Below are 18,563 nucleotides of genomic sequence, written 5' to 3'. Positions count from 1 at the left end.
CTGGAGTCCTCACCTTCAGAAGGATATAAACAGGATGGAGTCGGTCCAGAGTGGCTACTAAAATGGTCAGTGCTCTTTGTTCTAAAGCATATGGGGATAGACTTAAAGATCTAAACATGTAGAGGAAAGGGGAGATAGGGGAGATACGATAGAGACATTCGAATATCTCAAAGGTTTCTATGCACAAGGGGTGAGCCCCTTTCAATGGAAAGGAGGCTCTAGGACGAGGGGTCATGGACATGAGGTTGAAAGCGGGAAGACTCAGGAGTAATCTTAGTAAATATTTCTTTACAGAGAGGGTGGTGAATGCGTGGAACAGCCCCCCAGTGGAAGCAGTGAAAACAAAAGCAGTCTCTGAATTCAAGGAAGCATGGGATAAATACAGGGGGATCTCTGAGGGAGTGATGAGAATTATAATGCTAAATTAATTGGGCGGATGGGCCATATGGACTTTTTCTGCTGTCATGTTTCTATGAAATGTCTGCACAGAGGGCGGCATTCCGGGGCGGGGTTGGAAAGTGGGCGCCCGTTCACAGATTTTAGAAGTAGAATATATGCAAACCTCAAACATGCTTGGAGATTTTTTACACCTGCTATTCTGGTCCTGGAAATAAAATCTGACTTCTCTCTTCCCTGGGGTTCTGGGACACGCGGTAGAGGGCTGAGCAAACTGGTGCTTGGAAGTAAGTGCTTTTTAAAATACCAGTTTCTGAGCAGAAGCAGAAGTTAAGGATGTGCACATCCCTGTATTTAAAAAATGTGCATGTGTAGAACCTGGTATTTTAGAAAGTGTGCTGCTCTCACTGCAGTTTGTAACATGCAAGTGTAACTGCAGGAGCGCGTGTTATAAATGCGACCTAAGGCTGCAGTTCCTCGCTTTCTTTTCTTCCTTGCTGAAAAGAAAGTTTTCATTTTAGTCCTGAGGAACGGTTTCTTAGAGTTCCTCCCATCATGAATATAAGTAAATTGGATGTCACTATGCTAATCTCCATCACAGCCCCATGCAAGCATTATACACGAGATACATGTAACGTGTGAAAACAGCATGGACAAGTGAAGCACAGATCTTTATCACAGTCCAGGTAGATGCCAAACTGATGCATGTAAAGCATGAATACAGCGCAAACAGCTGAAGAGTGGGCCTTGGAAGGTGTGGCCATAATAAAAAGTGCATTGTTTATTCCACAGGAAATGATACATCCCTCTGTCTACATAAAAGGCAGTTTGGTGCGCAATGTTTTTGCCAGACCTGTTTGTGTGTACTGTCCAGTCTGGAGCCACTTAGCGGGTGCCGTTTCCCTCCAGTACATGTGCGGACTGGCACGGGAGCATAGGGGGAGCAGTGGCTGAGCCAGCACCGTGCTGGAGCGACCCGGCATCAATCCTGCCCCAAAAGCTTGCCCTGAGGCAGCGGTGGGAGGAGGGGCTGAGGCGAGCAGCATTCTTTTTACTGGGGGAGAAGAGAAAGCTGGGCGGGAGAGGACAAGAGCAGTGTAATTCTAACCTTATTGTAACAAATATTAGGATAAAACAGGAAAGATTTCAGATTAAAAGTAAAACAGGAAGTAGAGGCAAGAAACAAGGTTGATTTTTGAAGATTCCAGCAAGTATTTTGGTTTTCTGGCAAATGCACATCTACAGTGCAAAGGAGGCAATCGGATATCACCCTCGACATGCCCCACTCTTATTGGCATTTTTTTTTTTTAAATAACTTGTCTTCCCCTAGATTTTGTATTCTATTGAGGTCAAATACAAGCAGCTTTTTTTTTTTTTTTTTAAACAAAGCCTCTGCACCAGCAGTGGATCAATGCCCCTGTGCCCCCAGTGTCCGGAGGATTTATGCGGCTCGCAGCACCGCGGTTCAGTCTTCCGTACAGATCCGAGAGCACTGTCTGCAGGGGCAGAGATGTTAATCCCAGTATTGGCGCAGGCTGTACCAGCTGACACCTGCTGAAATTACCCTCAGAAAGAACATAATTAGAGCTTAGGAAAAAAAAATCTGTTTTCTGTTTTACGTACTCCTTGTTAATTTCACCACATAGCTCTTTGGATAAAAGCACTACAGAAATTAAACAATAGCAACAACAATCATAATTACACCGCAGAACCCTATTTTTATGTCTCCTTCACTAGGAGGCACTTGCTGATGCCATTTTAATAGCTTTCAAGTATCGGCATGGTGTCTGCAATGTTTCTGGTAAGGATCAGCTGAGTAACTCACAGATTATCTGTTCCCACCACTGTGATTACACAATGTTGGGTTCCATATTAGGTGCTACAACCCAAGAAAGAGATCTAGGCGTCATAGTGGATAACACATTGAAATCATCGGTACAGTGTGCTGCAGCAGTCAAAAAAGCAAACAGAATGTTGGGAATTATTAGAAAGGGAATGGTGAATAAAACGGAAAATGTCATAATGCCTCTGTATCGCTCCATGGTGAGACCGCACCTTGAATACTGTGTACAATTCTGGTCACACATCTCAAAACAAATATAGTTGCGATGGAGAAGGTACAGAGAAGGGCTACCAAAATGATAAGGGGAATGGAACAGCTTCCCTATGAGGAAAGACTAAAGAGGTTAGGACTTTTCAGCTTGGAGAAGAGACGGCTGAGGGTGGATATGATAGAGGTGTTTAAAATCATGAGAGGTCTAGAACGGGTAGATGTGAATCGGTTATTTACTCTTTCGGATAGTAGAAAGACTAGGGGGCACTCCATGAAGTTAGCATGTGGCACATTTAAAACTAATCGGAGAAAGTTTTTTTTTTACTCAACGCACAATTAAACTCTGGAATTTGTTGCCAGAGGATGTGGTTAGTGCAGTTAATAGAGCTGTGTTTAAAAAAGGATTGGATAAGTTCTTGGAGGAGAAGTCCATTACCTGCTATTAAGTTCACTTAGAGAATAGCCACTGCCATTAGCAATGGTAACATGGAATAGACTTAGTTTTGGGTACTTGCCAGATTCTTGGTAACAGGATGCTGGGCTTGATGGACCCTTGGTCTGACCCAGTATGGCATATTCTTATGTTCTTATCTAGATAAAGCAGGCAGGTGAAGCTTGCAAAAGCTTTTAACATGGACTCCATTAGATTTTTTGATCTTCCCTATTTAGATTTTACTGGAATTGTCCCACACAAAGATCCAGACCCTTACCCCTTTTAGACATAAAAATCACCAGTGTGAGGAAAATTTCATAGTGCAAACAACTTACTGATCCCTCCGTCCTATATGAATCATTCGGATCTGAATCAAGTTTGAACATATTTCTCTCTGTTAGAATATGAGGGGCTCCGGGTGACCACCACAGCGAGTCGGCGCTTGTGTGTGCAGCGACCTTTGCCCGCAGCTGCTGGGGCAGGGCTGCCACTGTAGACAGAGAGGCAGGGCCAGAGAGGGAAAAGAAAAAAAAATAAGTGGGGTTTCTCTGTCCCTGGGTCCCACCAGCAGGAGAGAGAAAATGACCGGTAGCAACAGAAGAGGTAAACCGAGCAGCAGGGCTGGGGGATTTCTCTGTCCGCACGAGCGGCAGAAAGCAGCCAAGGCGTGAGGGAAGGGGGGAGCGGAGCGCGACTGGCTGCCGGACTGGCCTCGGAGGGACTAGAAGGAAGCAGTCCGGGGTGGGAGGGAGGAGAAAGAAGTGGAGAGCAGCTGGATTCGGAGGGTGGAAGGTCAGTAAGGAGTACTGGATTGGAAAGGGATGAAGAAATAGGAATACTGAGGGAGTGCAGACACAAACCAACCCTCCAGATTACCAACCTCCCACCCTATCACCCCATCCCCTTTCCTTACACGCAAACCCCACCACCCCCTGCCCCCTACCACCCCTTCACACACATACCACTACCTTCTGCATTCCCCTCGCATACACACACACCCCACATATCATCAATCCTTCCCCACACCCCAGAGACACCACCCCAACACTGCCACCAAGCTCCCTCATCACACACCACCACTGCTGCCAATCCCCCTCCTTACACACCCCACCTCCTCCAACTGCCAAACCCTCCCACACAAACCACCAACTCCCCCCCATGCACAACCACTGCCAACCTCCCCACACTCACACTGCATTACTATCACCGTCAAACCCCCTCACACACACCACCACTGCTGCCAATCCCCTCCTTACACACCACCACCTCCAACTGCCAAACCCTCCCACACAAACCACCAACCCCCCCCCATGCACAACCACTGCCAACCTCCCCACACTCACACTGCATTACTATCACCGTCAAACCCCCTCACACACACCACCACTGCTGCCAATCCCCTCCTTACACACCACCACCTCCAACTGCCAAACCCTCCCACACAAACCACCAACTCCCCCCCATGCACAACCACTGCCAACCTCCCCACACTCACACTGCATTACTATCACCGTCAAACCCCCTCACACACACCACCACTGCTGCCAATCCCCTCCTTACACACCACCACCTCCAACTGCCAAACCCTCCCACACAAACCACCAACTCCCCCCCATGCACAACCACTGCCAACCTCCCCACACTCACACTGCATTACTATCACCGTCAAACCCCCTCACACACACCACCACTGCTGCCAATCCCCTCCTTACGCACACCACCACCTCCAACTGCCAAACCCTCCCACACAAACCACCAACTCCCCCCCATGCACAACCACTGCCAACCTCCCCACACTCACACTGCATTACTATCACCGTCAATCCCCCTCACACACACCACCACTGCTGCCAATCCCCCTCCTTACACACCACCACCTCCAACTGCCAAACCCTCCCACACAAACCACCAACTCCCCCCCATGCACAACCACTGCCAACCTCCCCACACTCACACTGCATTACTATCACCGTCAAACCCCCTCACACACACCACCACTGCTGCCAATCCCCTCCTTACGCACACCACCACCTCCAACTGCCAAACCCTCCCACACAAACCACCAACTCCCCCCCATGCACAACCACTGCCAACCTCCCCACACTCACACTGCATTACTATCACCGTCAAACCCCCTCACACACACCACCACTGCTGCCAATCCCCTCCTTACGCACACCACCACCTCCAACTGCCAAACCCTTCCACACAAACCACCGCCAACTCCCCCCCACGCGTACTGCATTATCACTGCCAAACCCCTCACACACACACCGCACCACCACCAAACCGCCCCTCACACACACCCCAACAATGCCGCCAAACTTTCTCCCCCCCCCCCCCAAAATGACTATCACCAAACCCCCACCCCCTCCAAATACTCACACACACACACATCTCACACACACTGCTACCACCCGGGGCGAGGAGATAGGGGAAAAGTGCTGGCAGCCATACATCTGCACATCTCCCCTCACCTTACACACCCCCCACTCTTGTACCCTCCCCCGCTGGCAGGGTTGGGAGCGAGGACCCTAGTAACATCATATTTACATGTTTATCCGCAGTACTACAAAATAATAAGTATCTAGTTGCACTTGTGGTCATTTTATGCACCTGAAAGGATTATGAACCAGTTTTGCCTAGAAGAGGATCTGAACTTGGAAGACCAAACTGAAGACAGGTGTTATGGACTCAATCTCTCCCTTCAATGCACATCAGATGTGGAGGGGACAGGACAGCTATAACTTACCACTACGTGCTGCTTGGCTTCTGCCACAGAAATACATTTACTCTTCAGCTGCAAGTGATTTCCACACTCAAATCTACCTACAAAAGGAGAGAATTACAAGAAATCTTCTTAACAGGCAGCAGTGAGCAATGCTTGCTGTTCTCTTCCTCGCCATCTCCTTCCCAGCCTCACGCCACTTCCCCTCCCACTACTTCCCCCATCCCATCCGCTCCCCACTCTCTCCTCTTCCCTTCCACTAGCCCCCTCCCACCGTTCCAGCTCTCTCACTGTCCCCCTTCTAGCTTCCCTCCCAATGCAAGTAAAGATCACTCTTCTGGTGCAGAAAGGAACTCACCTGCCTGCTCTGCCAGGAAGTTATACAATTCAGACAACATTTGCATTACAACTTTCTTCTGTTCCACTTGACAGAACTGAAATAAAAAGTCACACACAAGGAAGAAAGAAATTGTTTTAAAATCCATTCACCTGATTGGTTACAGAATTGCGTGTTCATTGACGCTAGACAGAACCACAGCCATGGAGAAACCGTCTTACTTATTAGTTTCCTTTCCTTTACTTCTGCTCCACCAGTCAAGAGCCTGCAGGTTACGTCCCCTCACCCAGGAGCTGGAGGCAGAGGTCTTTTCAGTTTTTAATGATACCCCTTGTATGTATGTCATGAACAGAACATCCACAGCCAGGATACTGTCAAAGCAAACAAGAACAGCCCCAAACAATCGTACATGGAACTTGACTGCCTATAGAAAACAATACCCATGGGCCTGGGAGGCAAACTTGAGCACACACTTACTTCAAAGCAATGCGCTCTCTGTTACAGAGTGGGCCAAGTCTTAACTCAGGCAGCTCATCTTCCTACTTATTTTCCAATTTCTGGTTTTATTATGAAGGGTGGGGTTCTTGGCTGGTGTAGCAGAAGGAAAGGAAAGGAAATTAACAGGTAAGACAATTTCTCCTTCCTCTTCCTCACCAAACCCAAGCCTATGGGAAGTACCAAAGCCCATCCTGTGGAAGGTGGGTGGAGGACAATCCCGCTTTTAAGGCCGAAGAACCAAACATGGTATCCTGTCTAGCGAGAAGCTCCAGCCTGTAATGTGGCACACATGGACCTCAAGTGCCCAGGTGGCATCCTTGCAAATCTCACCCAGGTCCACGGTACCTCTTTCAGCCCAGGACGACGACTGACCCCCTCATCGAATGGGCCTGAATGATTCCTGGTGCTTGTTTTTTTGTAATAAATATGCTGAGGAAATAGTGTCCTTTATCCACCTGGCAGCTTCTCCCTTTCGAGCACCAAAGAGAACAAATCTTTCCGATCAACGAAAATCCTTAGTTCTTTCAAGATAAAAAAAAAAACCCCCCGACATCTCCTTACATCTAAAACTCGTAGAGGCTCCAGCAATGCCCTGCATTCCCCTTTGTTAAATGCAGAGAAGACTATTATTTGATTCAAACGAAAAGTGAATACTTTGGAAGAAAGGAAGGTACCGGTCTTAAAATGACCAAATCTCGTGTGAATCTCAAAGAGAGAAGGCTTGCAATTCTGAAATACGTCTGGCAGAGATGATCGCTATGAGAAAAACTGTTTTTAAAGTTAAACCCTTTATAGTCAAATGACTTAAAGGCTCGAAAGGAGACTTAGCTAAAGCTTGCAATACCCAAGTTTAAATTCCATTGTGGGAAAATGGTCCTAATTGGAGGCCGCATCCATTTTACCCAGCTGAGAAAAGGCTCTCCTTTATCTTCCCACAAAAATTGTACCTTTAAAGAGAGTTTAAGGCCAATCCCTTATCAAGACCTCTCTACAAAAAGAAAAGAACGTCGCCAATTTGTGTAGGCCAGGGAGATAAATTAGTCCATCTGCAAAGAGTCTCAAAGGTAGGCCATGTACGTTAGAAACATTATTTCCACTGTGCCAATTACTGATGGACAAGAACCTTTTTTTAACTAACCTTGCCCTCTCAAAGTCCAAGCCGAAAGCGAGAACGAGTCGGATCCTCCAATTCAGTGGGACCCTGATGAAGCAGAGGCTGCTGTACTAACAGTCTCTTTAGATCAGTGCACCACGGCCTCCATGGGCAGCCTGGAGCCTTTAGGACCAGTTCTGTTCCTTCTTTCTCTATCTTCTCTAGGCCCTGGAGGGAACAGATAACAAGAGACCGTCTCCTGACCAACTCTGCTGCAGAGCATCGATTGCTTCACTGCTGACCTCTCTGCGTCGGTTGCAGAACCTCTTCATTTTCCTGCTCTGTCTGCTTGCCTAGACGCTATCTGATGTGGTCCCATCTTTATACTATTTAATACTAGGTTTCCTGACTCAATTCTCACTCTCCAGGGTCTAATACATTTTGGCTGAGAAACTCTGCTTGAACATTCCTCTGTCCTGCAATCTGTAACAGATATGTCTTGGTGCATGTGATAAGCAGATCCATTTCCTTGGAAAAACCCCGAGGCCCGACCTGCTTGCTTATGTAGGCCACTGCTGAAGCACTGCCACTCAAAACTCGCACTGCTGGGCCTCTGCTAAGGTCAATGGGGGTATGGGGGAAAGTTTGTTTGCTGGGCAGGGGTAGAAATCAGGGATGCCCACTCTCCCCACTTCCTTTTGCCTCCAGGGTTAGAGAGGAGGAGGGGCTGTAAGTAGCGAGGAAGGGACAAGGACACTGGCAGCGCAGGGCCAATCACTGCAGCTGTGGCGCCAGCAACGAAGCAGGTAGCAAGAGAAAAATAGCAGTGCGAGTTCCTGGACCCCACCAGCAAAAGGAAGGGTGTTGGGCATTCCCAAGCCTCACCAGCACAGCAAAGACAGCAAAATGCTGCAGGCAGGAAGGCGGCAGCTGGGTGCTCCCAGGACCCAGCACATGCTGATGATGTCAGAGCCCTGGTGGGAGGGGACTAGGAAAGGGGAGGGCCAGAGTAGGTAGAGGAGGGTGAAGGAAGAGTGAGAGTGATGGGAGAAGGGAAGGGATGGAAGCAGTGGGAGAGTGAAAGGGGAGGGGGCTGAGAGTGAAAGGGGAGGAAGGAGAGGTGAGGTGAGGAGAGAAGAGTGCCAACCCTCCCTTACCAACTCCATTGTTCCCCATGCACACACCTCCTACTGTCCCCATCTCCACCGTGCCCAAATACACACACACACACATCCTCCACCCACACATATACGTGCACCCTGCCTAGACAGACGCACGCACCCCATTCACTCACACATGCAACTACCCTTCCACCCCAACACGCACACCCTCCCCCAATCCCCCCCACATGTGCACTCCCATCCCCATCACCTCCCACACAGAGACCTCCCCCTCTATCACCCCACATGCCCGGCCACTCCCCGACATGCACACAAAGCTGAAGTTATTCCCCCACACATTCCAGTCACTCACACCAAACCCATAACACATACACACAACCCACACCCCACATATGCAGGTGGAGGGCAAAGTTGTCATGGGGGACTGTGCACAGACCCACCCAGATCACTCATTCCCAGACCTGCACACACACCCAATTCATCCCTAAAAGCAATCACACCAGCCCCTTAAACACACACACAGGGAGGAGGGGGAATCTGTGGAGATTGCAAGGGGAAATGTCCAACACCCCCCCCTCACTCTCACCTGCCCACAACACACACACATGGGGGAGGGGGGGGGAAGGGGAGAGGAAGAAAGTGCAAATGCACCCACATGCACTCCCACAGGGGAGGAAAGGGAGAGTAGGTGGAAAATGGGAATGGGATCCCCTCCAAACACACACACTCCCCACTCAGCTCCTGATACCACAGCACTCCCAGACGGGTGAGGAGGAGAGGAATATGGGGAGAATGTAGAGAGTGCAATGGGGAAAAGTGCCCACACACCACCACTCCACTCACACCCCTACACCAACCCAACAACACATACCACCTACATCACCACATGCGTGTACCTCATCCATCTCTGTATACCCCACCCCCACCTTCACACACCCTCTGCAAGCCTTCTGACATGCACCCTTCACCACTGTACCCCCCCCCCCCCCCAGATAAGTACACTACACCAATAATGGTCACATCTAGCTGCTGGGAGTCATAAATAAAACCTACTTTTTGACACTGCCATACAATTATCACTCTCTCTTTTTTGGGGGTTCTCTTAACATCCAAGCACTCACAGTCAAGGGACGGAAAAGGAGGAGCAGGGTGGAGAATTCTATTGCACTCTCCCCACCCTTCCTTTCATTATGAGTCACTTGCCCTATCCAGCTTGCATTTTCCCTCTAAACACAAACATGGAACCCACTGGCAGGGTTGGCGAGCGACGCGAGCAAGGGCACAGCCCCTAGTAATCAAATATTTTCCTTGACTTGGAATGAATCCACCTTCAACCGACCATTCAGTAGCTGGAGGCACAGAACACTGGCTAGGGATGTTCTAGGCTTGACATACATATATATATATATGACGTTAAAAACAAAACACAAAAAAAACACACCACACAAAAAAACAAACTCTGCCTCCTACTGCCGGATGAGGGGACGTAACCCATAGGCTCGGGATTGGAGGAGCAGAAGGAAGAGGAATTAACCTGTAACAGCAAATGTGAACATTCACATCACAACTGAGACAAATTAGTTTTTCCCAAAATTCAGATAAAACAAAAGCAGGTGAACATTGCAAGCAAATGTAGACTTGTTTGGGATAAACTAAGCAGAGAATTTTGAGTTGAACTGGGTGGTGCTCAGAGCCACAGCCCATTAAAAGTATTAAGGAAGTAAATCTGGAGTCTAACCCTAAAATTAGATTTTCCAGTGACGTGATCTAGGCTGGAAGCACAAATGGCCCTTACAGCTTACATTTCTAATAGCAGCTCCCACCGGTGCAGCCACCATTAAGAGCTTTATTCCCATCGCCAGGGGCAGTACAAATATACCGAGCTCCCAGCAGTCTGCGGGGTTCCGGATAGGAGGGAGACCTGATGCCTGCATGTTACTTTCAAAATCAGTAGGGTGAGGAGAGATTGGGAGCTATGTCCAATATCACTTTCACTGATTTGAGGAAGGATGCAGGCCTCAGAGCATGGAAATATTTTATTTTTTTTTTACTCAGCGGATCATATTTTTAATGTATACAAATTATTATTGGGGCACCGATAATTTTCTGATGGTGAGTAATATACATTAGCTTTCTGAGACCATTTAAAACAGTCTCCAGAAAAGGAAGTGACATCATGTCTTCACATAACTTTTCACTGTTGCGTGAACTAAAGTTTATTTAAGGCCTGATTCCTGATTCCTCACATTCAGGCCGATGCAATATGGATGAGCAGAAAACAGGTGCTCAATGCCGAGTGCCCGCTTTCCTAATGCGCGCCCAGCCACCTCTCCTGGGCACGTGATATATTTAAATAAGGGGAGGCAGGTGTCACGCTAAAAGGGAGGTGGCTATGGAAAATTGTGCATCCCTAGTGTCTCCTTGGCATCGGATGCCCAGGAGAGGTGGCTGTCAGCGCGGGTTAGGAAAAGGATGCTCAATACGAGGGTCCATCTTCTCCTACTACCGGCACAAGATATATGGCCTGAACCATGTATCTTGTGCATGTATATTGGGCACCCAGAATTTTTATTCAAAACTTTTTTTTTTTTAGTTGGATCTGCTTTCAGTGGTTCCTTCTACTTAGTATCCTGATGATACTAAGAGGAGGAAACACAGAAAGCAGGATTTTTTGTTTTTTCCGATGAGCCCTTGAGCGCGGCAGACCGTTACACCAGCCCCGGGCTGCTATAAAACGTGCCGTGTTGCAATGAGCACATTGGCTGTGTGGGAAACGTTTTGAATCATGGGGGGGGGGGGGGGGGGGGGGGATTAGCTAAAAGTCTCATCTACATGTAGTTTACATGTGATGAGCACTATTAGCTTCACGGTGGTTTGGACGCGCTAATCTCCGTATTGCATCAGGGCTTATGGACGCACATCCAAAACGCGCGTCCAATCACGTGTAAAGCTGTGCATACTATACTGCATTGGCCTGATTCTGTGCCTATGGGGGGAAAAAAAGCTTAGAGGTCCATATTCAAAGGGTTTTTAAGTTCACCTCCTTTTTGACCTGTACCTAAGTTATCCAGCTAGGCCCCTGGGTATTCTGGGGCAGGCCAAACTTATCCGGATAAATTATCCAAGTGACATCGATAGTCAGTGTTATCTGGCTAGGTTATTTGGATACATTTAGGACTGCCTTAGAGCAGTCTTAAAGTTACCTGGGTACATGTACCTAGATCATTTTAACATTTTGTTTTTCAGATTTTTAGCTCACCTTTCCAAATGATGCTGAAGGCAGCTTACAGCTTTATAGGTGAATCAACTACAATGTCCCTTACAGTCTAAGGGGATTCATAAGACAAAGGGAGTTAAAGTGACTTGCTCAAAGTCAGAGGGAGTGTTAGTGGCGGAAGTGGGATTTGAACTGTCTCAGCTCGTTGCTCGAACCATTAGGACATTCCTTCTCCTAAAAGGGAAGAAAGACCTCCGAGATAACATTACCCTCAGTCTTCGAGCAATATTATCCTGTGTCAATCACTAATTTTTCTTTAGCACTTCTGCCAGGAACAAATGTTGAAAGTATTAATCCACTCCACTACTGACTGCTATTAACACCTGATACATTTGTGTGTGGCAAATCAGGAAGCAGGTGGAAGGATTGCTCAACTGGCTGGTCTTTATGTTGCCCAGTGATCAACTGGCCAGAGTCAGGATCATGGCACAGCCACAATACCTGGCTTACTTGATAAGATTAGGCCCAGTGAATTTCCAAATTATACTGCACTATAGCTGCCCCTTACTTATCAGACTCAGTGGCTCAAGTCACTTCTTTAAAAACTTTAAAGAAAATAATTATCGCTTTCCATCCTGAAAATCACACTGTAGGTGTGGGCCAAAAGTATAATCATTTCAAAAGGGACAAAGCACTTCAATGACAGATGCAAATGAAGAACCATAAAACTTAACACAATGAGATCAAGGACTTCTAGCAGAGGAAAAACAGGGACAACATACATATACACATGGTCTCTTTCAGCTGCACAGTTCTCTATACATCCAGACCTTTTAAAATATTCTTATTAAACAAATGCCTGTCTTTCTGCGTGTCCTATTCTACTATACTCACTACCTCTAGAAAATGAACCTGGGCCCTGGCTTATTACTATTATTACAGCCATCTGATCAGCTTCCTCTGACATTTTCAGATTTCTCAGTAATGCACAAACATAATATGCACCTTTTACTCATAATTGGTTTTTGTGTATATGCAAATCTGGAAAACAAACTTACAGAATCTTTTCTGTTCTCACAGTCAACTGGCAATTGCTTTGCTGAAAGACAAAGGAAAATATTGTCAGAGACCTGTCTCAGATAAACAAAAGACTTTATATTTCAGTTCTAAAAAGAAATGTTACATGGATTTTGTACATGATTGTATAGTATAAACCAATAGTTCCAAACCTCTGGTACCTCCACATGGCCAGGTTTTCACCATTTCATGTGTATTTGTTAGGGATATCCTGAAAGCTCAGCATGGAATATGTTTGGAAACTACAGATATTCACCGAAGTTTATGTCATCCAGTTGAAATGCATCCTATTTACAGATTTGTATGTCAAGTCACGCCTATTAAAATAACTGACATTCTCCATCAGGCAGAACATGGTCACCATATTTCAGGCTGAAATTTCTCTCCCACAAACTTACACACAAACTCTGGCTATTTATAGAGACCTAGGCTCTTTATCAGCAGCTAACAAAGCATTTAATAAACAAAACATGACAGAACAGTCTTGTTGAAAAACTGTTCCTTCCCTAGAAATTTTAATAACATTCTCTCTATATTTTTTTCACATACCTATTTTTTAAAACAAACGTTCCGCCCTCAGATTATCAGCAAGTTGAAGGGTTTGTCATAACAGAACTGGGTTGATATAGCTGAATCCACATAATTCCTTTTGAGAACAAAGGCCACAGCAACTCAGATCCATTTATCAGAATGTATGGAGGTAACCTGTACAGAGCAGCAGTTACTACCCTTAACAGAACACGGGGTAACCTGCCAGAGTGTCATAAGAACATAAGATATGCCATACTGGGTCAGTCCAAGGGTCCATCAAGCCCAGTATCCTGTTTCCAACAGTGGCCAATCCAAGTCACACGTACCTGGCAAGTACCCAAACATTAAATACATCACCAACTACTGGTGCTTATTAATTAATAGCAGTTTATGGACTTCTCCTTTAGGAACCTAGCCAAACCTTTTTTAAACCCAGTTACACTAACTGCAGTAACCACATCCTTTGGCAATGAATTCCAGATCTTAACTATGTGCTAAGTGAAAAAAAAAATTTGTTTTAATTGAGCTACCTGCTAACTTCATGGAGTGCCCCCTGGTCCTTCTACTATCTGACAGGCTGATTCAGTAAAACATGCGGGAGAGCCGGTGCTCCGAGGCGAGTGCCCGCTCTCCCGACGCGTGCCCAGGCCCCTCTCCTGGGCACGCATCGTGGTGTGTGGGCACTTTTCCCCATTGCCCTCTCTACATTCTCCCCATATTCCTCTCCTCCTCACCTGTCTGGAAGTGCTGTGGTATCAGGAGCTGAGTGGAGAGTGTGTGTGTTTGGAGGGGATCCCATTCCCATTTTCCACCTACTCTCCCTTTCCTCCCCTGTGGGTGTGCATGTGGGTGCATTTGCACTTTCTTCCCCTCCCCCATGTGTGTGTGTTGTGGGAAGGTGAGAGTGAGGGGGTGGGGGGGGGGGGTGTTGGACATTTCCCCTTGCAATCTCCACAGATTCCCCCTCCTCCCTGTGTGTGTGTGTGTGTGTAAGGGGCTGGTGTGATTGCTTTTAGGGATGAATTGGGTGTGTGTGCAGGTCTGGGAATGAGTGATCTGGGTGGGTCTGTGCACAGTCCCCCATGACAACTTTGCCCTCCACCTGCATATGTGGGGTGTGGGTTGTGTGTATGTGTTATGGGTTTGGTGTGAGTGACTGGAATGTGTGGGGGAATAACTTCAGCTTTGTGTGCATGTCGGGGAGTGGCCAGGCATGTGGGGTAATAGAGGGGGAGGTCTCTGTGTGGGAGGAGTTGGGGGATGGGAGTGCACATGTGGGGGGGATTGGGGGAGGGTGTGCGTGTTGGGGTGGAAGGGTAGTTGCATGTGTGAGTGTATGGGGTGCGTGCGTCTGTCTAGGCAGGGTGCACGTATATGTGTGGGTGTTTGGGCACGGTGGAGATGGGGACAGTAGGAAGTGTGTGCATGGGGAACAATGGAGTTGGTAAGGGAGGGTTGGCACTCTTCTCTCCTCACCTCACCTCTCCTTCCTCCCCTTTCACTCTCAGCCCCCTCCCCTTTCACTCTCCCACTGCTTCCATCTCTTCCCTTCTCCCATCACTCTCACTCTTCCTTCACCCTCCTCTACCTACTCTGGCCCTCCCCTTTCCTAGTCCCCTCCCACCAGGGCTCTGACATCATCAGCATTTGCTGGGTCCTGGGAGCACCCAGCTGCCGCCTTCCTGCCTGCAGCATTTTGCTGTCTTTGCTCACAGGTAGCAACTTTACGCCGTTTACCGCCCACAAGATTCCTCAGGACAGGAGGACCAAGCTCCAAACAGTTAAATGCAATATTTTGTGTCAGCTCACCTGCTTTGTAAAAGCTACAGAACTCTCCTTTGGGGAAAAAGAGACTACAGACACAGCAAACACACACACGCAAATAACCCAACAGCACGAACAAAACAGGCCATAAGGGACTTCTGGGCACTGACTGCTGTAACCACATCCTTTGACAATGAATTCCAGATCTTAACTATGTGCTAAGTGAAAAAAAAAATTTGATTTGTTTTAATTGAGCTACTTGCTAACTTCATGGATTGCCCCCTGGTCCTTCTACTACTGACAGGCTGATTCAGTAAACCATGCGGGAGAGCCGGTGCTCCGAGGCAAGTGCCCGCTCTCCTGACTCGTGCCCAGGCCCCTTCTCCTGGGCGCGCAATTCAGTATGCAAATGAGGGCCCGCGGTAATAAGGAGGCGCTAGGACACTAGCGCATCCCTAGTGCCTCCTTATTGGCAGAAGCGGCGGCTATCAGCGGGTTTGACAGCTGATGCTTCATTTTACCGGAGTCGGTTGTGGAACCCGCTGACAGCCACAGGTTCGGAAAACGGACGCTGGCAAAATTGAGCGTCCATTTTCCATCCCGCGGGCAGATTTTTTATTTTGGGGGCCTCTGACTTAATATCGCTATATAAAGTCGGAGGGTGTACAGAAAAGCATTTTTTCTGCTTTTCTGTACACTTTCCTGGTGCCGGCCGAGATTAACTCCCACCTTTGGGTAGGCTTTAATTTCTGAGAGTAAAATGTGCGGCTTGGGTGCACATTTTACTTCCTGTATCACGCGGGACTAACTAATGAGCCATCAACATGCATTTGCATGTTGCAGGCGCTATTAGTTTTGGGGGGGTTGGACGTGCGTTTTCCACGCGCTATTACCCCATACAGTATAAGGGGTAATAATAGCGTGTCGAAAACGCACGTCCAAACGGGGGCTAACTGTGCGCTCAGCCTGAGCGCACTGTACTGAATCAGCTTGCGAGAGAGTAAATAACTGATTTACATTAACTTGTTCAATTCCTTTCATGATTTTGTAGACCTCTGTCTCTGTTGGACTTAGAAATTCTGTCAGATGCACTCTAAGCCATTATTTATGTATAAGACTACAGTTGGTAGGGCTCAGACTTGTATGTCTACTGCCCACCCATGTTAACCCTGCCCCCCCCCCCCCCCCCCCCCCAAAAAAAAAAAATCAGCTGTGGCTATGCCACTGGTAACTTATGCAGGGTAAATTTGGTGAGAATTTGTGTGTGCAGGACCGCTTTGAAAATTGGTCTAACAAGCGTATTGGCAGCCTATTATGCAGGATGTTTGGAAATTACCCGCCCTATGGCTAGTGTGAAGACCTGAAAATGTCTTTTTAACATCCAACCTCAAAATCTTTTTATGCTACTCAGCCAAATACTCAGACTTACCCTAATCACCAGTTGGTATGGTAGACAGTCAACCAACCAGGGAACACCAGACACCTGTGTCTGTTACTGTTGCACAAAATTGGAAAGCGCAAGGGAAATAATTTTCCTCTGAAATCCCTTTTAAATTAAACAAGATTACAGAGCATTTCTAAATGTGCAGTTTTATTGGTGTACTATATGACCAATTAATAGTTGATGCCTCAGGGATGTTGCTTACCACCAAAGTCAAAAACGTACTGCTTAGCCCTTCAGCACTCTTATCCATCAAATGCAACGTAACATTTGTAACACCACAAGAGAGAAATTACAGCATTAAACTCACCCCTCAAAAAAAAAAAAACAGCATTTCAAACTTTTCCCCCTCCCCATGGCAGAAAATAGCTAATTTGGGAGCCTAAGCGTCACACTACCAGCTCAGCAAGAGGCTAGAAACTTTCAACTCTCCAGTATATATCAAGACCCAAATACAGTACTCTTTATACTGGGCCAAGAAAGAAACTTACAGTTGGGTTCTGTCCAGCTGCTGCTAGCCAACTTCACCCACAGGATGCCGACGAAGACAAGCAGTAATAGCAGCGTGGCGCTATACAGGAACCATGAGAGGTAAAGCTCCAGGCGCCGGGGAACACCGGGGTGCGACTTCCCCATTCCTCCCCACTTCTTCCAGAGCGAGTAGAAAAGGCCAGGCTCTGCGGCTCTAGCCTTTTCGGTACTGTCCCGGCGACTACTGGTGAGCCACGGCCGCTCCCGCGGGGTTCCTGAGCTCACCCCCGGCCGCTCGCGGGGGGTTCCTGAGCTCAGCCACGGCCGCTCCTGCGAGGTTCCTGAGCTCAGCCACGGCCGCTCCTGCGAGGTTCCTGAGCTCAGCCACGGCCGCTCGCGGGGGGTTCCTGAGCTCAGCCACGGCCGCTCCTGCGAGGTTCCTGAGCTCACCCCCGGCCGCTCGCGGGGGGTTCCTGAGCTCAGCCACTGGCGCTCCTGCGAGGTTCCTGAGCTCAGCCACTGGCGCTCCTGCGAATTTTCTTCCCTCTGACACGATCGCTCCCGGGAGAATCCTTGACTGAGCTGCGGCCACTTCTCCGAATCTTCTTCGCTCTTCCACGGCCTCTCTCGCTCAGCCACCTCGCTCAGCCACGGCCGCTCCTGCGGATCTTTTTCTCTCACCCGGTCCCGCTCCCGAGAGGCCGCTCCGCTCAGCCACGGCCGCTCCTGCGAATCTTCCTCCCTCTGCCACGACTCCTCCTGCGAATCTTCCTCCCTCTGCCACGATCGCTCCCGGGCAAATTCTTTACTGAAGCGCGGCCTCTCCTCCGAAGCTCCTTCGCTCTTCCACGGCCTCTCGCACAGGCCTCGGCCGTCGGGCTGCGACTGACCCTGCAGGGCGCTGATTCGGCTCTGCGGCCGGGCCTCGTCCCGCAGGCGCTGCAGCTTGCCCAGGTAGAGCTTGCGGGTACTAGCGGTAATGGGTCCCGGCGAGGAACCCAGAGCCCGCAACTGCTGCCGCAGCTCCTCGTCCGACAGTACCTCCATAGCTACGGCTGGCCACCCACTCACCCGGAAGTAATCCCAACTTCCGCCGGGCTTTGCGCGCAGCGTGGCGCGAGGCGGCCATGTCCGGGAGAGCAGGTACCCGAGAGGCGCCATGTTGGTAAGGTCGATTATGGAAGGTCATAGCTGGGAATGGTTGAGTTTTGGGGTCGGTGTAGCTACCATTCAGATCCCCAGTGGGACACACTTTCTCTCTCTTCTCCATACAGATAAATCCATAAACTAAATTACAGGCTCTCATTCAAGACAAACTGCAAGGAATCACCAATACAAAATCCATTCATGCCTAATATTGGTGAAATTGCACTACTTGAATAAGCCCAATTCGCTTCACCCTC

The 18,563-nt window shown here is 48.4% G+C and overlaps 1 protein-coding gene across 1 annotated transcript in view; it reads right to left on the bottom strand.

Moving 5' to 3' along the window:
- The window catches only part of LEMD2 (LEM domain containing 2), a 45,392-nt gene extending 27,069 nt beyond the window's left edge, over nt 1–18,323 (bottom strand). Inside the window, exons 1-4 of the mRNA XM_029572816.1 lie at nt 17,181–18,323; nt 12,935–12,975; nt 5,969–6,044; nt 5,635–5,711 (exon numbers count right to left, since the gene is read on the bottom strand). Coding sequence (XP_029428676.1) covers nt 5,635–5,711; nt 5,969–6,044; nt 12,935–12,975; nt 17,181–18,321 — 1,335 coding nt within the window. The 5' untranslated portion in view covers nt 18,322–18,323. The remainder of the gene's footprint in view (nt 1–5,634; nt 5,712–5,968; nt 6,045–12,934; nt 12,976–17,180) is intronic.
- Nucleotides 18,324–18,563: the final 240 nt, after the last annotated feature.

Source organism: Rhinatrema bivittatum, chromosome 12 (genome assembly GCF_901001135.1).
Source record: "Rhinatrema bivittatum chromosome 12, aRhiBiv1.1, whole genome shotgun sequence".
Classification (NCBI taxonomy): Eukaryota; Metazoa; Chordata; class Amphibia; order Gymnophiona; family Rhinatrematidae; genus Rhinatrema; species Rhinatrema bivittatum.
The sequence above is the reverse complement of the archived record's forward strand: the minus strand, read 5'-3'. Positions and strand labels throughout refer to the sequence as shown.